Here is a 17154-nt window from a genome sequence, read left to right as displayed (position 1 = left end):
TAGATTTTAACTAAGTTTTTTGAATATGCATTTTATCAAATAATAACTATAATTGTAAATATACTGAATATTAAAAATAAAAACTAAAATCTATTGCTCAGATAAATTATATTGTTTAAGTTGTATTATTTATAAAATAAGTAAATCCAGGAAACTCTAAAACAACTTTTTGGACATATTTGTATGATATACTCAAATAATATTTGAATTATGAAAATAATAATTTAATTCCTCTATAAATTTATGTAAAAATTAACGATTTTAAAACTTATATTATATTCGTATTTATATATATTCGGAATATATATAAAAATAAATCTATATTAGAAAACTGTACATGAAACTATATATTATATATATTTAAACATATTAAATACAATAAAAGCTTTTTATAGAATTAATTTACAAAGATAACTTTATCCAGACATAATAACTTATAAATATAAAATAAGCTTATAAAAGTATCTATAACGTTATAGTTTTTTCTATATACTAGAACAGAATAATAGCTAGGTATCTAATTAATTAACTATACACTTATATATTATATTATATAATATATTCAGTCTTCAGTGTATCATATTATTTGTACTTAATAACTATTCTATACTTTTAAGTTTCAATATACTGTTATTACTTTTTTTACTTTTGATAAACACACGTGTATAAAACATAGACTATCCATTGAACAAAATTAAAAAATAAACAACAAGCAGATCTAAGAAGTTATTCCGTTTGTTTTAGAGTACACAAACATATCATGGCGTAACCACCGCCCTTTTGCTATTTTAACCCCATAAAACGTCATCCAGATACTTGGAAAAGTTCAGTTGTGTTTGTCATACAGACAGTTTATCATGCGGAAAGAAACGTGAAGTAGAAGCTTTCACCGCACTCTGTTTATGTATGTGTATGTGTGTATATAGGTTCTTTTTTTGAAATATGGTCCGTAGAGCTCATTGAGCGAAGTCATCAGTATCCATAAGTTAGCAGTTCCCCTACACCGGATGCCTTTTCGTTGAAACTAATGTTTTATGGATGGACTTTTGGCAGTGAAAGAAAGAGAGAGAGAACGACAAAGACAGGGAAAAGAGAAAAAATAACCGTAAGCACAGCCACATTCTCATATACACACACCCATACGTGTATATACTATATATACAGGTGCTTTCGGTCAGAAGGTTTTCTCTGTTCATTAAACGACATTTTATACCGTCCGTGTGTATGTTTTGGAAATGATAGACGAAGAAAGTGTAGAAAAGGGAGGGAAAAATGGCGAACAAAAATAAGGGAGTGTATCTTATCGTATATATTTTTCTATCTTATCGACGAACTATAAAGAAACACGAGTGGGCGATAATAAAAATGATTGAAGACTCAATTTTCAGTTTTAACACTTCCCATTATTTTGGCCAAAGTTTTTATTTATTATTTTTTCTGTAGTCTTTTGAAGGACGACAGTGCCACAACCATTGAAATAGTAAAAACACACACAAACACATAAGTCTATTTTTTCTTTACACTTTATAAGTTTATAACTGTAACTATAGGCTGTAATATGCCAATACCATTGAGAACACATAATATCGAAAAGGCGTTATTTGATGAGCCATTAATTTAGTCAGCTAGCAACATATCTATCAAGAAATTTAAATTTAAAATAAGCTATGTCCCTGGTATTTTGTCTATAATATAATACAGTAAGATCCCGTTACAACGAACTCCAGGGGACCGAATTTTTTTCGTTATAAGTTATAAGGGAAATTTCGTTGTAACGAAAATTTGAATAAGCTCTTTATAAGCCCTGCTTTTCAGGAGGGGACTGTCGTTATAACAGGATTTTTCGTTGTAACGGGAATTTACTGTATTATTAAAAATATGGACTAACATTTGGCAATGCGTATATCTAAACCACAAATATAATGCGATACGAATATCGATACACAATTTATTACAATATTACAAGTTACAACATATTAAAAGTACGTCATGGTCATACTAGCCGTACGAGCACGTGGGCCACATGTTTAATGCTATGATATCACTATGGCACTATCCTACTAAATAATTCGCAGTTTTCTCGAAACTAGAAAAAATATTAAAAATCAGGAAATTGATGAAATTAAAATGTTAAAACGTCAATATAATATTATCAGAAAAGAAAACTCTACAAAATGGCTATCTTCAATTTTTTTTTTTTTAAATAATTAAATAAAAAAATACATTTTTTAACTTTTTTACCAAAACATAAAAATAAATTAAAACATGAAATATTTGTAGTTCTTGTCCCTGTAAATCTTATTAAAAAACCAGAATTATGATATCTCCATTATTTCAGGAGATATTGCAATGGGTAAATCCTCGCGGTACACCTTGTATAGAGTATTAAAGTATACTAATTCTTAAGAATTAAATTGTTTTTCTAAATTAAAGTTCAATAGCTACTACGTTAACTATAGCTTTTCAAACCTTTTTTTAAAGAGTATAATAATAAAAAAAAAAAATCAATGAACACAATTATAATTTGGACTACCATGTGTTATATTTATTTATTTATATAATTTATTATTTATTATAATATAATATATAGATATTTTAAAATTAGAAAAAAAATAGACAATAGTAATAATTAGTAGTTATGTTTATAGTATATACAAATTATATTATTATTATTATTATTATTATTATTATTATTAATCATAATTTTTAATTCATAATGTAATACTCCCGGGATAAAAACTCCACCTTGGAAATTCCATATAAAATTCGTTAAATTTATTTTATAAAATCTATATATGATTCAATTTTTAATACTATACTATTAACTGCCTTACATAGAACCAATAATCTAGGCACCTATGTAGACAGTATTAATAATGTTATAGAAACCACGTATGTACCTATATTAAAAATTGATAAAAAAAAAAATAATACACTTTTTTTGTTTCAAATAAACATTAAGGTATTAATATTATCTTTGTGATTTAAAATAATGTTTTTGCAGTCGATCAACGGTTTATACGCGTGATTATCAATAAAATTATTTTAAAATTAATCTTACTCGTATAAACGGGAAAATGTTCGATTCTATGAATCAAAATATGGTTTCTTTCATAATCATCGTCATATCACTTTCAATATTTATAGATCGACCCTGAAATAAAAATATTCAACTAAAATAATAATAATGATTAGGTGAATAAATCAATCAAAAATAAATATGAATAATTAAATTATCCCGAAAAAAATTTTATAGGTACCTATTATACTTATACTATTATATTATTATATTAACTATACTATTCTCTAATAACATTTGAATATTAAAAAAAAAATAGGTAGGAACATGTACATATTTCAAATATACTAATATAATATATTATATAAACAACAATTGGTAAAAATAAAATATACTTCAGCATAGTATAATAAACTTTTTGTTAAAACTTGTGACATATATTTATATTTTACTAATATATCAATCATAGTTTTAGGTTCTGAGCGAATCAAACCATGTATTGGTTAGACAATATACTTTTTTTTGTATGATGTTATCACATTTTGGAATATAAATTTTTGTTTAATTATAAACATTATTGTGGGTGATTTTTAATTCTAAATTTGATTTAGTTGGTACCAATAATGGTACTTATTTATACAATTTTTACTTATTAATCTGGAAAAAAATTGATAAAGACAACATAAAAATTCAGAATATTTACGCAATGTTGGCTGTTTTTAAGTAATTTTTAAACTTTATAAATATTTAAATTTTTTTGGTTTTTATTTTATGATTTATATTGATAAAAAATTTGATTCTCAATCAAAAACTATAAAAATTGAATAAAAAAATTCTTATAAGTTGTTTTTAAAACAGTTTTTCTTATTTTAACAATTTTAGTTATTACGTTGTACTTACGTAATTAAAAAAAATATTATTCTTAGACTTAAAATTTTACACCATTGTATCTGTATGTATATATATATATATATAATTATGCTTGACTAAATTTAAGCTATTTATTATACCACAAATATATTCTATAATTTTAAATTATATTATACCATTTATACCACACGTCTATAAAGTATAAACTACATTATGATAGACTATATATTACAATAATATATGCGGATATCGGGGGGGGGGGCTGAACCTCCCAAGTATTTCAATAGACCCCCAAAAATCGAAGGTAATATGTTATATTTGTGTATAAAAAGAGGACGTGGAGTCACTTTATATTGGATTATTATAGCCTCCCTAAAAATTCGATCAAATGTCGTGAACCTATGTATAATAAGTCAACCTAAAAATACATAGCATCATCATTCATCATGAACCTTATATATCTAATATTATATACTTTAATACTTATAAGTTATAAATATATTTAATACCACAGGGTATCTAATAGTGAAACAAAATCCAAATCCAATAATATGGAACGCCGCTACGCCAATACCGGGTTTTAAACTTAAAACATCATAAAACTTAATTCAAAACGTTTCATATAAAACATATAACTATAAAAGTATTTATATAATATTATTAATCATTATAAAATGTATATGTATATCACTATAATATGTACCTATAATAGTTTTACACTACATCTATATATTACAGATATATAATATATATATATATATATTCAATTGCACTTTTTTTAAATTTAAATACGTATTATAGAGGTAGATAAATAGACGTCGTCGATTGATTTCGTCGATGTAACTAATATCTCTCATTGTTTAAATATTAAATGAAATCGTTCAACTCGTAAATTATGATACAGCCGATACATGCAGGTGATAATTAACACGACTTTGGATATTATACATACTTTGATACGTCATAGTATGATGGGTTGAGAAAAAATTCGATATGAATATTGAATAAGTAATAAAAATTTCCTGCAATAGCCAGACCTGTGATTTAAGAATTTAAGCTACCTTATTCAAAAACCTATGTTTAGAACTTTTTTCAATCACTGCAAGAACTGATTTCATATAAGCAGAAATTTCTGAGAAAAAATACTTTTGGTTAAGTACCTAATTTGTTATTTTTGTTTGTTTATTTATAATTTGAACTAATTTCTATCTATTTATCTATATAAATTAATAATAATAATTAAATTAATAATATATTATTCAGTATAATAAAAATTATATTATATTTTATATAATTATTAAATTATATAAAATATATATTAAAACTTTAATAAAAAATCAATTTAAAAATAAACAACATTAAGGTCATAAATATTTTAAGTATGATAATGATAATTAGGTATGTAGTAATATTAATTAAATTATAATAGATACATTTCAATCTTCAGTTTATATATATATATCATTGATGATAAAATAAACTTGTTGGATGTCGGAAAAATAAAATACTGTAGGCGAAACACCAGATCGGGATCCCATGAACCGGCATCTACCGTCCCCGTGCGATGTACGACGGCAGCGTCGATCATACCAGCTGTTGTGCGCAATGCGAGTCGGCGTACCAGGGCCTTAGCGACTATATAGCGTTGTGGATCGGTTATAAACTCCAACCCGACCAACCCGCTAACCGCAGTTACAACGATCATGGCTAAAATCAAACGTCGTCGTCGGACGATGGGTCATCGTCGTTAATTCGTTATATATAACTAACATAATATTATATTGTTATAAGTTATAATAATATAATATTATGTTTTTTATATGCATTAATTTTTACACTCGCACAATGTGTCACATACAAAACGATAACGACTGCAATTTGCAAGTGAATATTTAATGACGGCGAATAACCGCATGCTTCATGGTTTATTAGAACTATTAGAAGTTAGAATAGTTGGATCCGTTATGTATAATTATTTGTGTTTTTGTTGTAAAAAAAAAAAGATTAATACCAGTATATCTTTATCAAATATTGTAGAAAATAACTTTAAATACCTATTAATTTTTAAAAATATTTTAAAATTAGTAAATAACGTTTGTAATAAGATAGTTGGGTGGTATATCATATACAATAATGACATACAATATAGTAACACACTACAAACATTGACGCGCCATTAACATACATGATTATAAATATAAATTATAATATAATAAAATAAAATTTCAAGTAACATAACAAGATATATTAATAAAACGGCGAATAAGAATTAGAAAAAATAAAAAAAATATCTTGTTTTAATATTTACCTTTTTTCCAGAGACAGATCATGATCACAACTTATATTATTATTTGTAATAAAAATTAATATAGATAAATATAGAATATCGATCACGAGTTATGAGTACTTAACAAGATTTTAGATTTTAGATTAAAAACTGCCGCCTGTAGCGAGGTATATATTATAATGATAAATTTTATAATCGGCCATCGGCTCAGTGGCGGCTGTGACGGGATGATACCTAATAAACGCAAGTAGGTACTTACCGATAGTCGATAGTTATTATTTTTTTTATTTATAATAGCTTATAATACCTAGGTTGTGGCTACTATGAATATCAGTGGTAACTGGTAAGTAGGTACACTTGATAAATTCTAGTTTGAATATTTAATGATTTCGCAAGTAGTGCAAAGTAGATATGAGCATAATATTATACAATTGCATAAATGCATACATCTATTATCTACTAAGTATCAAGTAATGAAGTAAGGCAAATATTATATTCAAATTTTCTGTTGGCTCTTTTTATATTCCATGGTGTTATAACCACTATAGGTAATAGGAATGTAAGATTAACAACGGTTGCATTAAATAATTATGAAATGTGTAATTATGTAGATATTATTTTTTGATTACCTAGGTATTTAGTTTGTACTTGATAACAGTGTATTGTACATAGTATTTGGTATTTGCGCCATTTGTGGATTCATGATTGAATTTTGAATTCTTAAAATATAAATAATCGTTGTTATAAAAAAAACAAACTTTAACCTAGTTTTATTTTTAGAAGCAAAATTATTTATTTTAATTTAATACATATTATTAAATAAGGTTAATGGTCTGAAGGGGAAGAGGCCTCTGAGGCTTCTGTGAATTCGCTGCACTAATTCGAAATTATTGGTATTGCGTCGAAAGGAAATCAAAATTATATTGGAAATTAATTTTTCAATTTTTCATTATATCTGTTATTACGTGCGGGGTTGGTCGTGGATCAGTTTTCAATGAAATTCCACCGAACTTCATATTTTTAACTAGACAACAGCAATGAATTTAATATTTACATATACAAAACAAAATTAATAGGTAAATATAATAAAAGAAAAAAATCATGGTATCATTCGAAAACATTGTTTTGTTTCAACAAATTTTGATTACAAATTCAATCATTGAGGGGGGTAAACTATACAATTTATACAGATTTATGCAATAAAAATTAAAAAATGTATGTTTATTATTATTATACGACAGTAAAGTAGTTAGTATATCTCACGGTTATAGATATGACTCTATATCTGTGTGTTTTCATTTATTTGTGGTATTAAAAAAGAGCGGGTAGTCGATTGACAAATAGATACATTCTCTTTGGAATTTTACGGCGTGCTACCGCCCGAATTCGCGTTATCACTGTTATTGATAACGAATGGACGATGATCGTAAATACTCGTAAATCATAATTCACAATACAAATTATTAAATTAATAAATTAACAAAAGTTAAATTTTTTATGATTTATATCATTTGAAATTAAAATCGATGTTATTTGTGATTTTTTTATAAAGCATTTCAAGTTAAATTTTATTGCGATGTCCACATCGCCCAGCCATGATCGATGATCGAAGTGATTCAAATGAACATTTCTTGGTGACACACGGCCACAAAACATTCTGCTCAATCATTCAATAAGTTCATTTCTCAGACGAACATTATTGTATTGGGTACTGAAATTTTGGTTATAGGTAAGTAGAAAACAGCCTAATGCGGTCGACTATGATTTCATTAATAACTATTAACTCAATTTGTTGTTTGACAATAATTTCTCATCACCGACGTGTTCAATGAAGTTAAGGTGATGCTTACGACATAATTAAATATATTGTCAAATGTTGATTGTTATGTACAGTCCTCAAGTACTAGTGATTACCTACTTGGGATCCATTTATAATTTATGTATGCATGTCAATTTATTGTTTTTATAGGTATTGGTATTTAATAAAATCTCAAAGCAAGATACCCAAAATAGTAAAAATATTTTTTTCTCAGCAATGTAGTCGTGTGTTAACAGTATAAACTTTGTATTAGAATTTGAAAAATCAATAATATATTAAAAATTAAAATTATTAAATACATAGGTATCAGGTCACAATTAGTTCTAATAAGTGTATTCATTTAATATTAGTTGATATGATAACTTTGAATCACCTAATTTAAACTAATCTTTTCTAATCAGTTATTAAAAATATGTAATACACATAAATTGTTGCTTCCTTAACTGTTAATGTCGTTTTAAAAATATCATTAATTGCTTTTTATGCTTGGTATCCAAATTTCTTGATATATCTCAATAGTTTAGTTAGGTGTATTATAATCTAATTTAATTTCAATAGGTATTTATACCTCACAAACTATTTGGTAAAATGAAGAACATTATTGCTATTAAGTTAAACATAACTAAGTCGTTTAAGGAGCGTATATTATACTTTATAATATAATATAATATATTCAATTATTAGGTACTTATTTACTGTATAAGTTAACTTTAAGATGATACTTCATCTGTATGTGTTGTCTCTGTCTTAAAATGTACAACATGGTACATCCGTTCCATGTGGGCAAGAACCACTAGGACTGTAGTCAACAACTCAATTTTCATATTGTTGTTAAAATTTTGATAGCACTATTTTGAAAAAACTTCTTGTTGTTTCAAAATCCAGTATTTTGTGTTTTTAAAACTTGAACAACTTTTTTGTAGTTCTAATATCAAAAATAAATAATAATGATGCTGCACAGCCCAAAATCTCCTCTTTCAACTGTTAAAATTTGGTTGTTTAACTTGTCTGAGTGGCTCCTGCCCATGTGAAATGGTTTTTACTATGTTGTACATATTTTGTAAGACGAAGACAACGTATGTGGATGGAGCAAACTTTTAATTAAAACAATATTTCGCCTTTCCTATTCTATGAATTAATATTACACTTTGTGAATCGTATTATAAAAATAAACTATTTTTTAAACCTAATCTATTATTGTACATGCATTATAGATAATTACATTTTAATTAAATATTTATTATTTTGATTTTTTTAAATGAATAATGTGTTTAGTAAATTAAAATTATATGTTTATATCAGTTAAAGCCGATTTTTTTTTATAAATACTAAATACTTATATCAAACATTATTTTTTAAACCGAAGATGTATAAGTGTATCATAGTGTTATTTTGACTATTAATTAAATCTTAAGTACCATAGGAACGGATTAGCCATCAGGAAATTGGGAATCTTCCCAAATGGGTTATATGGGTCGCTATATTATTATATAATTGCAAAAAATGTTATATTTTTTTTTAAATTGGCATAAGATATTAAATAAACAAATATGAGGGTATTATTTCAATACTATTATTATACTTATTATTAATAATAACAGCTAGTATTGACTTATTTGAGTTATTGATTATATTTATGTAGTCATATCATAACACAAACAAGAGTAATACATTATATTAAAAACTCACAAATTTAATTTTTTTTTTTTTGAGATCATTTAAATTAATTAATTTTTTAAATCAGTTATAGGCATATGTAGGCATTGCAAATATGCTGGTAGAAAAATAGAAGTCATGCTAGAACGAGTAGAATGTTATAAATCATGGTATTTATATTAGCAACAGTCCCCTTTTTTATGTTTACTATGTATAAACTTTCATAGAAATATGTATGGAAAAGTTGACATTTGTGGTACCACTGGTACCTGGATGTTGTAATATATAGATATTTTTAATTTTTATCAATTTTTGAAAATTAAGAAACTAAAAATTGATGATTGTAGAGATAATTGTCAATTGTTTTTATATCGTTAAGACAATGTAACATAGCAGTTGAAGAAATAATAAAATCTATTTCTATAAAAAGTTTAGAGAATTAAATTAATGTTTAAATACTCATTAAAATATTATACGAAATACAAGATATTTTCTGTACATATTTTAAAATATAATTAAAGCAAACTTCAAATTCAAGTCCGGAGAGATTAATCTTATCTGACTAACCCAAAATTATTATAGCTATAATTATAGTTATGATATACTTGACTTATTTAGAAATTAACTAAAAAAATTTTGAAACTTAAGCAAAATAATTTTTATTTAACTTTTTGTGGGGTAGGGGGGAAGTTATATTGGTATGCATGGGCCAGTTTAATTCCCTGGGATAAAAATTCACCAATCTGCTTTTAGGTACCTATAATATATTATATATTTATGGTAAAAATGAAAATAATATAAGGTTTATAGTGTTTTAATATAAGCAATTGTATTAACTAATAACTTTTAATACTCTAAATCTATACTACATGTTGTAACCATTTTAGTGTACTATAATCAAACTACTTTGTACTAAATTGCCTCAAGTCTTAAAACTGTCAGTATAATATTTTTGTTTCTATTATTCATACACACTTATTATAACGACCATTATTTGCATTTAACATTGTATAACCAAACTGTAAACTGTTCAAATTTGGTGAGCATAACATTTTTAAAAAAATTACTTAAAAAGTGCTCCATGTATAGTTTTTTTTTGAATAAATTTAACTAATATTTTTGAATACCAATAGAGGTTAAGAATAATTTAACACTAGTAGTTTTTATAATAAGTTGGATATTGAAAAAAACTATTTTGAACACAACATTTTTTGCTGTGATAGTAAATGCAGATATTGATTTTGCTATAATACATAAATCTGTGATAGATAAAGATGGCTTATATTGTGACGAAAAAATCGTATTAAATTCATGTTATTGTCAAAAATAATTTTTACAGTTTCTAAAATCATTTTATTTGTTTATATTTACAAGATATAATATGAAAATTTATTACCTATATATGATTAATATATTCAATTTAGTTTTTTAATTAGGTAGGTACTATAGTAATTCGTGTAGGTATTCCAATATTTTTTTATCTTATAATTATGTTTTTATAAAAAAAAAATTAGAGATTCCAAGGTTATATTTATTACATTTTTTCAAGTTAAAGTATCCTTTAAGCAAATAATAATTGGTTGGTACCTAATAAAAATAATTTAAAATAAATAAATAAATGTTTTAAACTGATTTACTTTTTAATTTAATATTTCTAATAATAATTTTTTAAAGTTTTATAAGTATAAAATCCCATTGTTGTAGATTAAATTCAAAAACAATCTTAATTTTATTTCAATATCATATCAAAATAAAAAATGTATTATCTACTTCAATGTATTAATTAATAGGTCTTCCATGTTTTCAATGTAAATAAAAAAATTATAATAATTTGAACCTTAACAACATATTCAAATATTTAATACAAATATAATTTTTTTTGTGGTTGCTTAAATATATCTAAAATGAATTCCAAATAGTAAATAATAAGTATGTTACTTAGGATTACTGTGGTAATTACTTATCCTAATTATATTTCCTATAAATACATGTAATATTTACTAATAATGTACATTTCTTATTTTACCTATGCCTTAAAAAATATGCATTGACACTTTTGTTTATGGCTAATAATTAAGTTTCAATAAATATAGTTAATATTTATATAGTATAATAATAGTTCAATAATTAGTATAAATTCTTCAACCGTGTTGTTAGATAATTTTGTTTAATTAAATATATATTTAAAAATTGTTAATTCAGATAAGTTCAAATTTTAAGTAAAAAATAAATATGACGTAAAAAATAATTATTAGTTTAATTTTTGTAATGTGACATTTTAATTGATAATAAATGATTGTTATGATAATTTGAATAACCTAAATTATGTACAATGGATCATTTTAGGATTATTATTATAATTTAGCTAATATAGTTTTATAATTAAAAGTAATTTTAAGTTAGTTGTATAATATCTTAGGCAGATAGATTTTTTTTTTTTTTTTTTGGTATTGGCCTGTATAATAACAGTTAATGTAAATAGATTTATTTTATAATTTTATTATAAATTGTTTACATTAATAAAATTAATTATATCATACTAATAACTAAGCTTGTATACAATTGTTTTGTAATGGTACATATTTTAAAGAACTAGAAGAATACATGAAAAACCACAATTTTGAACCTTTTTTTTATTATTAATTTCACCACTGGAGTCAACTGTATTGATAATGGATTTTTAAAATATAATTGGATATAATATCATAAGTCATTGTAAATGTATTGCAGATTTGTGTATCAGCCTGTTCAGTCATTACGCTTTGGTTGTTTAGGACTGTTCCAAACTAGTTCTCAGCTAGTACTATTATTATCCAAAGGTTAGTCAAATTTTAAACAATGTTAGTCGATATTGGCTATGCGTCAGAAATTCGTCTTGAGACTCTGACAGATTGATTATCGTTGTTGACGAAGTGTCCACTGTTGATCATTAATTGATCATTCTAATAATTGCACTCAATTTCAATACAAATTGTATTACAGATTATTCAACAATCCAAACAACCATCAAGAATAAGTTAAAGCTACGTTGCCTGTGCTACATTCATAGAACATTCATTTTTGTTTGAGGTAGGACCAAATTAAATTAAATTTAACTGTAGTCTTGTATATTAATCATTATTTAATAATTAACACAATCTACTTAAATAATATATTATGTCTTATATTAATTGTAATTATTATAAATACAAGCATATAATATGTTACAAAATATAGAAACTATAATAAGAAATTATATACGTACTTAAATAGTTTCATTTTTTTGTAGATATGCTTTATAATACAAATTTGTTTATTTATAAATGAATGTTAATTTAAATGAATAGTATGTAACTAATTAGAATTATTTAATTAACTTTATTACTCTTGGATAAGTAATAATAAAAGAAAATCATATCTGAAGAAGGTCGTAAAAGGGACCAAGGCGAATGAGGAATACAAATTTTAAGTTAATAAGTTTCTTAAACTAATATATATTGTCTGTTTGTTTGTTTCATTTGTAAAGATGGACGCAGAGTTTGTGGTCAAGGATACATGTGGTTATGATTCAAATGATGAGGTAAACTCATCTACTAGACGAAGTGTTGAAATGGACTTGGTAGCTTATGATTCATCTCCTCGTTCAAATGGATCTAATCATAGCATCAACAATGAACAAAGTGTAGATACTTCAAATAATAAAACTAATTGGTATAAATCTGTAGATTCATTTCTGGATACTGAAAAAAGTAGAGAAAGAGGCAGAAGTCGAGATCATAGTCAAAAAAGTAAACATGATAAAAGTTCGAGTAGACACGGTAGTAGGAGACGTAGCAAACATAAAAAACACCATAGGTCAAGATCAAGGAGTAGGTCTAGATCTAGGTCTAGATCACAAAAACGAAGAAGTAGATATTCTCCTGGTGATCGTGACTCTCAAACAAGTCAATATAGTAGTGATGAGGAACGTCGAAAACGCCGTTCAAGAAGCCTTGAAGGTTCTGATGGACCAAGAGTCAGAAACATATATTCAGATTCAGCTACTACTAGTACTCGACGTCACTATAATACTGTAGACACAAGAAGAAATCAAGATGGATCACAAGAATATTATCGTGAAGAAGATTTTGATAGATACACGTTTAAAAAACAAATTCCGAATAAAACTATTATTGTCCGTGGTTTAGCTCCTCACATATCAGAAATTGATATAAGAAAAGAAATATTAAAATGTGGTCTTACACCTGTTGATATACGTCTAATTAGAAAAAAAGATACTGGGTCATCTCGTGGGTTTGCATTTGTAGAATTTTTTACAAAAGCTGAAGCTGAAACACTAATGGAAAGTAAACAGGGTGAAATGATGTTGAGAGATAATTTTAGGGCAATTATGCAGTATACTATTTCTACAATTGACCCTGAAAAAATGTTATCTGATTGGTGGTGTAAATGCAATGCTCATAATTTTAAGCGCAGAGAAAGCTGCTTTGTGTGTGGAGCTTCAAGAGAAGTGGGAGAAATATTTGATCACACTAAAGAAGTTAGTTCTTATCCTACGCATACAGTTTTACTGCGAGGACTAGAATTGTTTACAACTGAAGAAAATGTTCTTAAAGCTATACAGCCACTATCAACACTGCCTATTCGAAGTGTTAGAATCGGTCGAAATCCATTGACAAATGTCTCTAAAGGTCTTTGCTACTTAGAAATGAACAATGTGGTTGATGCTATGTATCTCCATAATGCATTAATTGTAGAAGATCCATTACTTATTGATGGAAAAGAAGTTCTTGTGTCATATTGTAAACTTGGACCAGTCGGACCAATAGCTACTGCTTCAATGGGTAATGCTGCAGTTGAAGCAGCTAAATGGAGCAATCAGAAACCAGAAACTCCAAACTATACTATTGCTGATGTACCTAGGCTTGCAGAATTTAGTGCAAATATTTATGCAAAAACTCCTGTTGAACGAACTTCATATGTACAATATTACACTAATTTTTACACTGAAAAAATACAAAAAGGAGAGACTATTAGTATGCCTTCTATACCATCCGTACAACCTATTTCGGCTGCTTATGCACCTGTTGGGACCGTTGTTATGTCACAAGCTGTTCCAGCTTTTCCATTACCTATTACTAATAAGGTTGATCCTTTAAGTCAACCTCCGTCTGGGAAAGGAGATACCACGTACTCTCCACCTGATTTATCTACTTATCAATATGACAAAGGATCTGGTTATTATTATGACCCATACACAAAGCTCTATTACGATGCAAACTCACAGTATTATTTTAACAGTTTTACAAATAGTTTTCTTTATTGGGATGCTACAAAACAAACTTATTTATCAGCACCTTCAAATGAAAATTCAAATTCTGATGGAAGTAATATCAATAACGAATCTAAAAAAGAAGAGACTCCAGTAGAAGAAAAAAAAGACGATGACAAAGTAAAAGTAGCAAAACGTATTGCCAAAGATATGGAAAAGTGGGCAAAAACATTAAATCAAAAGAAAATTTCTGCTAAACAAAATTTAGTAGCAGCCCAAGTTGCAATGCAAACTGCTAAAACTCAAGCTGCAGCAGATATTGGGTATTCTGTGATGGGTACTAAAACAGAACCTAAAAAACAGCAATTACCAGTTGCTTCCACATCTGATGACACTAGTTACAATGATGAAATTATGGAAGAAGCCAATCGAAGCGAAGATGAACAACATACTGATTGGATTAAACTTGCTTGTCTATTATGTAAACGTCAGTTTAGTAGCAAAGAAATATTAATAAAACATCAACAAATGTCTGATTTACATAAACAAAATATTAGAAATTGGTACAACGAAAGAGGATTAGATCCAGATGATGAATCAAAACGGGTTATTCAATATAGGGATAGAGCAAAAGAAAGAAGGATGAAATATAATGAGCCTGATAAACCTTTAAATAACCTAAAAGACAAGTACATGAAAGCTAAAGAAGCTACCGTGGATTATGAACAACCAACTAAATTGGGTATTGGATCAGACAACAAAGGTAATAAATTATTACAGAAAATGGGTTGGCAAGAAGGAATGGGACTAGGTAAAAGTAATCAAGGACGAACAACTATAATAGAAGCTGAAGGTAGATTAGCAAATGCTGGATTAGGTACTAGGGCTGTTGGTGTGGTTCCAGGTCCTCGTGAAACATACAAAGATTGTGTGAAGAAAATGATGCGTTATAGGTATAATGAATCAGAGTAATTTAACAGGTAAAGATTGAAATTATTTATTATGTAGTGTTTTTTCCACAGGAAAAAGTTATTTTAATATGTGATGTATCAATCTGATATTTTATTTTTCCTCAAAAATAATGAATAGAAATAATATAATATATGACATTATCTTAAGGAAATAATCCAAAATATATTAAATAAAATACATTAGAAGGCATTACATTTTTAATCTTGTTTAATACATGTTTAAAATTGTATTATTGCATTTGAAAGACATTAATGTTATTTTAGTGACAAAAAATTGTATATATTGTAATATTAATTAAAATCTTTGATACATAAAATAGTTTTTAAATACATCTACGTGTAAATGTAGTGTACCTAATTAGTTTTATCCAAATTTGACAAAATAATAGTAATCATAATAAAACAATTATAGTCCTGTCACATTTTAATATTAATTGTAGAACTATGGTAGCTCTAAAGTAAATTTTCCTTTTTATTATTTTTTTTCTAACCAAAGGTTTAAATATTTACAAACTTATTTATAAGCAATGTAGTGTAGCTCATATAATATGTAAATTGAGTACTCAAATTTATTTTTTTTTAATTTACTTCAAGAAGTAATTATTATTTAAATTTTTTATAAAATGTTCATTTTACATTTCTATCAAAATGTGTGTACATTCTATTGTGTCATACACAAATTGGCATGTATTATATATAATGTATAAAAAAAAATACAACTGAAATTAACATAATTAGTTCTAATGGTTAAAAAATCGTATGTATTATAATATATATATATATATATATATATAGTTTTACATATATTTAATTCAAAAATATGTAGAAAATACGTTATATTCCACAGACCTTTTTGATTTATCCTTCTACGTAAACTTATTACTTAATTGTTATTATTTATTTGTTAAATACTTAAATACTTGTATAAACTATAAAACGCATATATTTTATATAATAACTTCTATTATACTAAGTTTTATGTCTGTTTTTTTGAACAAATGTCACTCGTTCGGTTCATATTACTATATATTTTGTACATGAGTAGATAAATATTACGCTTAAAACAGCTTTAAATTTATAAATATAGGTTTATTAAAATCCTTTATATTTTAAAAATTGTACATTTCATTATATTGTAGTTCATAAATAATTAGGATTTTTGTTTTTAGAGTATTAACTTCAGACCTGCTAATGATCTTATTATACCATTTATTTCTTGACAATTTAAAAAATAAATGTTATGAATTATTTTTATTTTTAAATTGTTGTTATTTGTTGAAA

At 25.7% G+C, this 17154-nt stretch overlaps 1 protein-coding gene across 1 annotated transcript; it reads left to right on the top strand.

Annotated features, from left to right (window-relative positions):
* Positions 1–7609: 7609 nt before the first annotated feature.
* LOC113554979 (RNA-binding protein 5-like) lies at positions 7610–16411 on the top strand. Its single transcript, XM_026959216.1, has 4 exons — positions 7610–7905; positions 12382–12470; positions 12634–12720; positions 13157–16411. Exon 4 carries the CDS (start codon positions 13157–13159, stop codon positions 15872–15874), a length of 2718 nt encoding a protein of 905 aa, XP_026815017.1. The 5' UTR covers positions 7610–7905; positions 12382–12470; positions 12634–12720; the 3' UTR covers positions 15875–16411.
* Positions 16412–17154: the final 743 nt, after the last annotated feature.

Source organism: Rhopalosiphum maidis, chromosome 2 (assembly GCF_003676215.2).
Source record: "Rhopalosiphum maidis isolate BTI-1 chromosome 2, ASM367621v3, whole genome shotgun sequence".
Taxonomy (NCBI): Eukaryota; Metazoa; Arthropoda; class Insecta; order Hemiptera; family Aphididae; genus Rhopalosiphum; species Rhopalosiphum maidis.
This window is presented reverse-complemented; position numbering and strand designations above follow the sequence as displayed.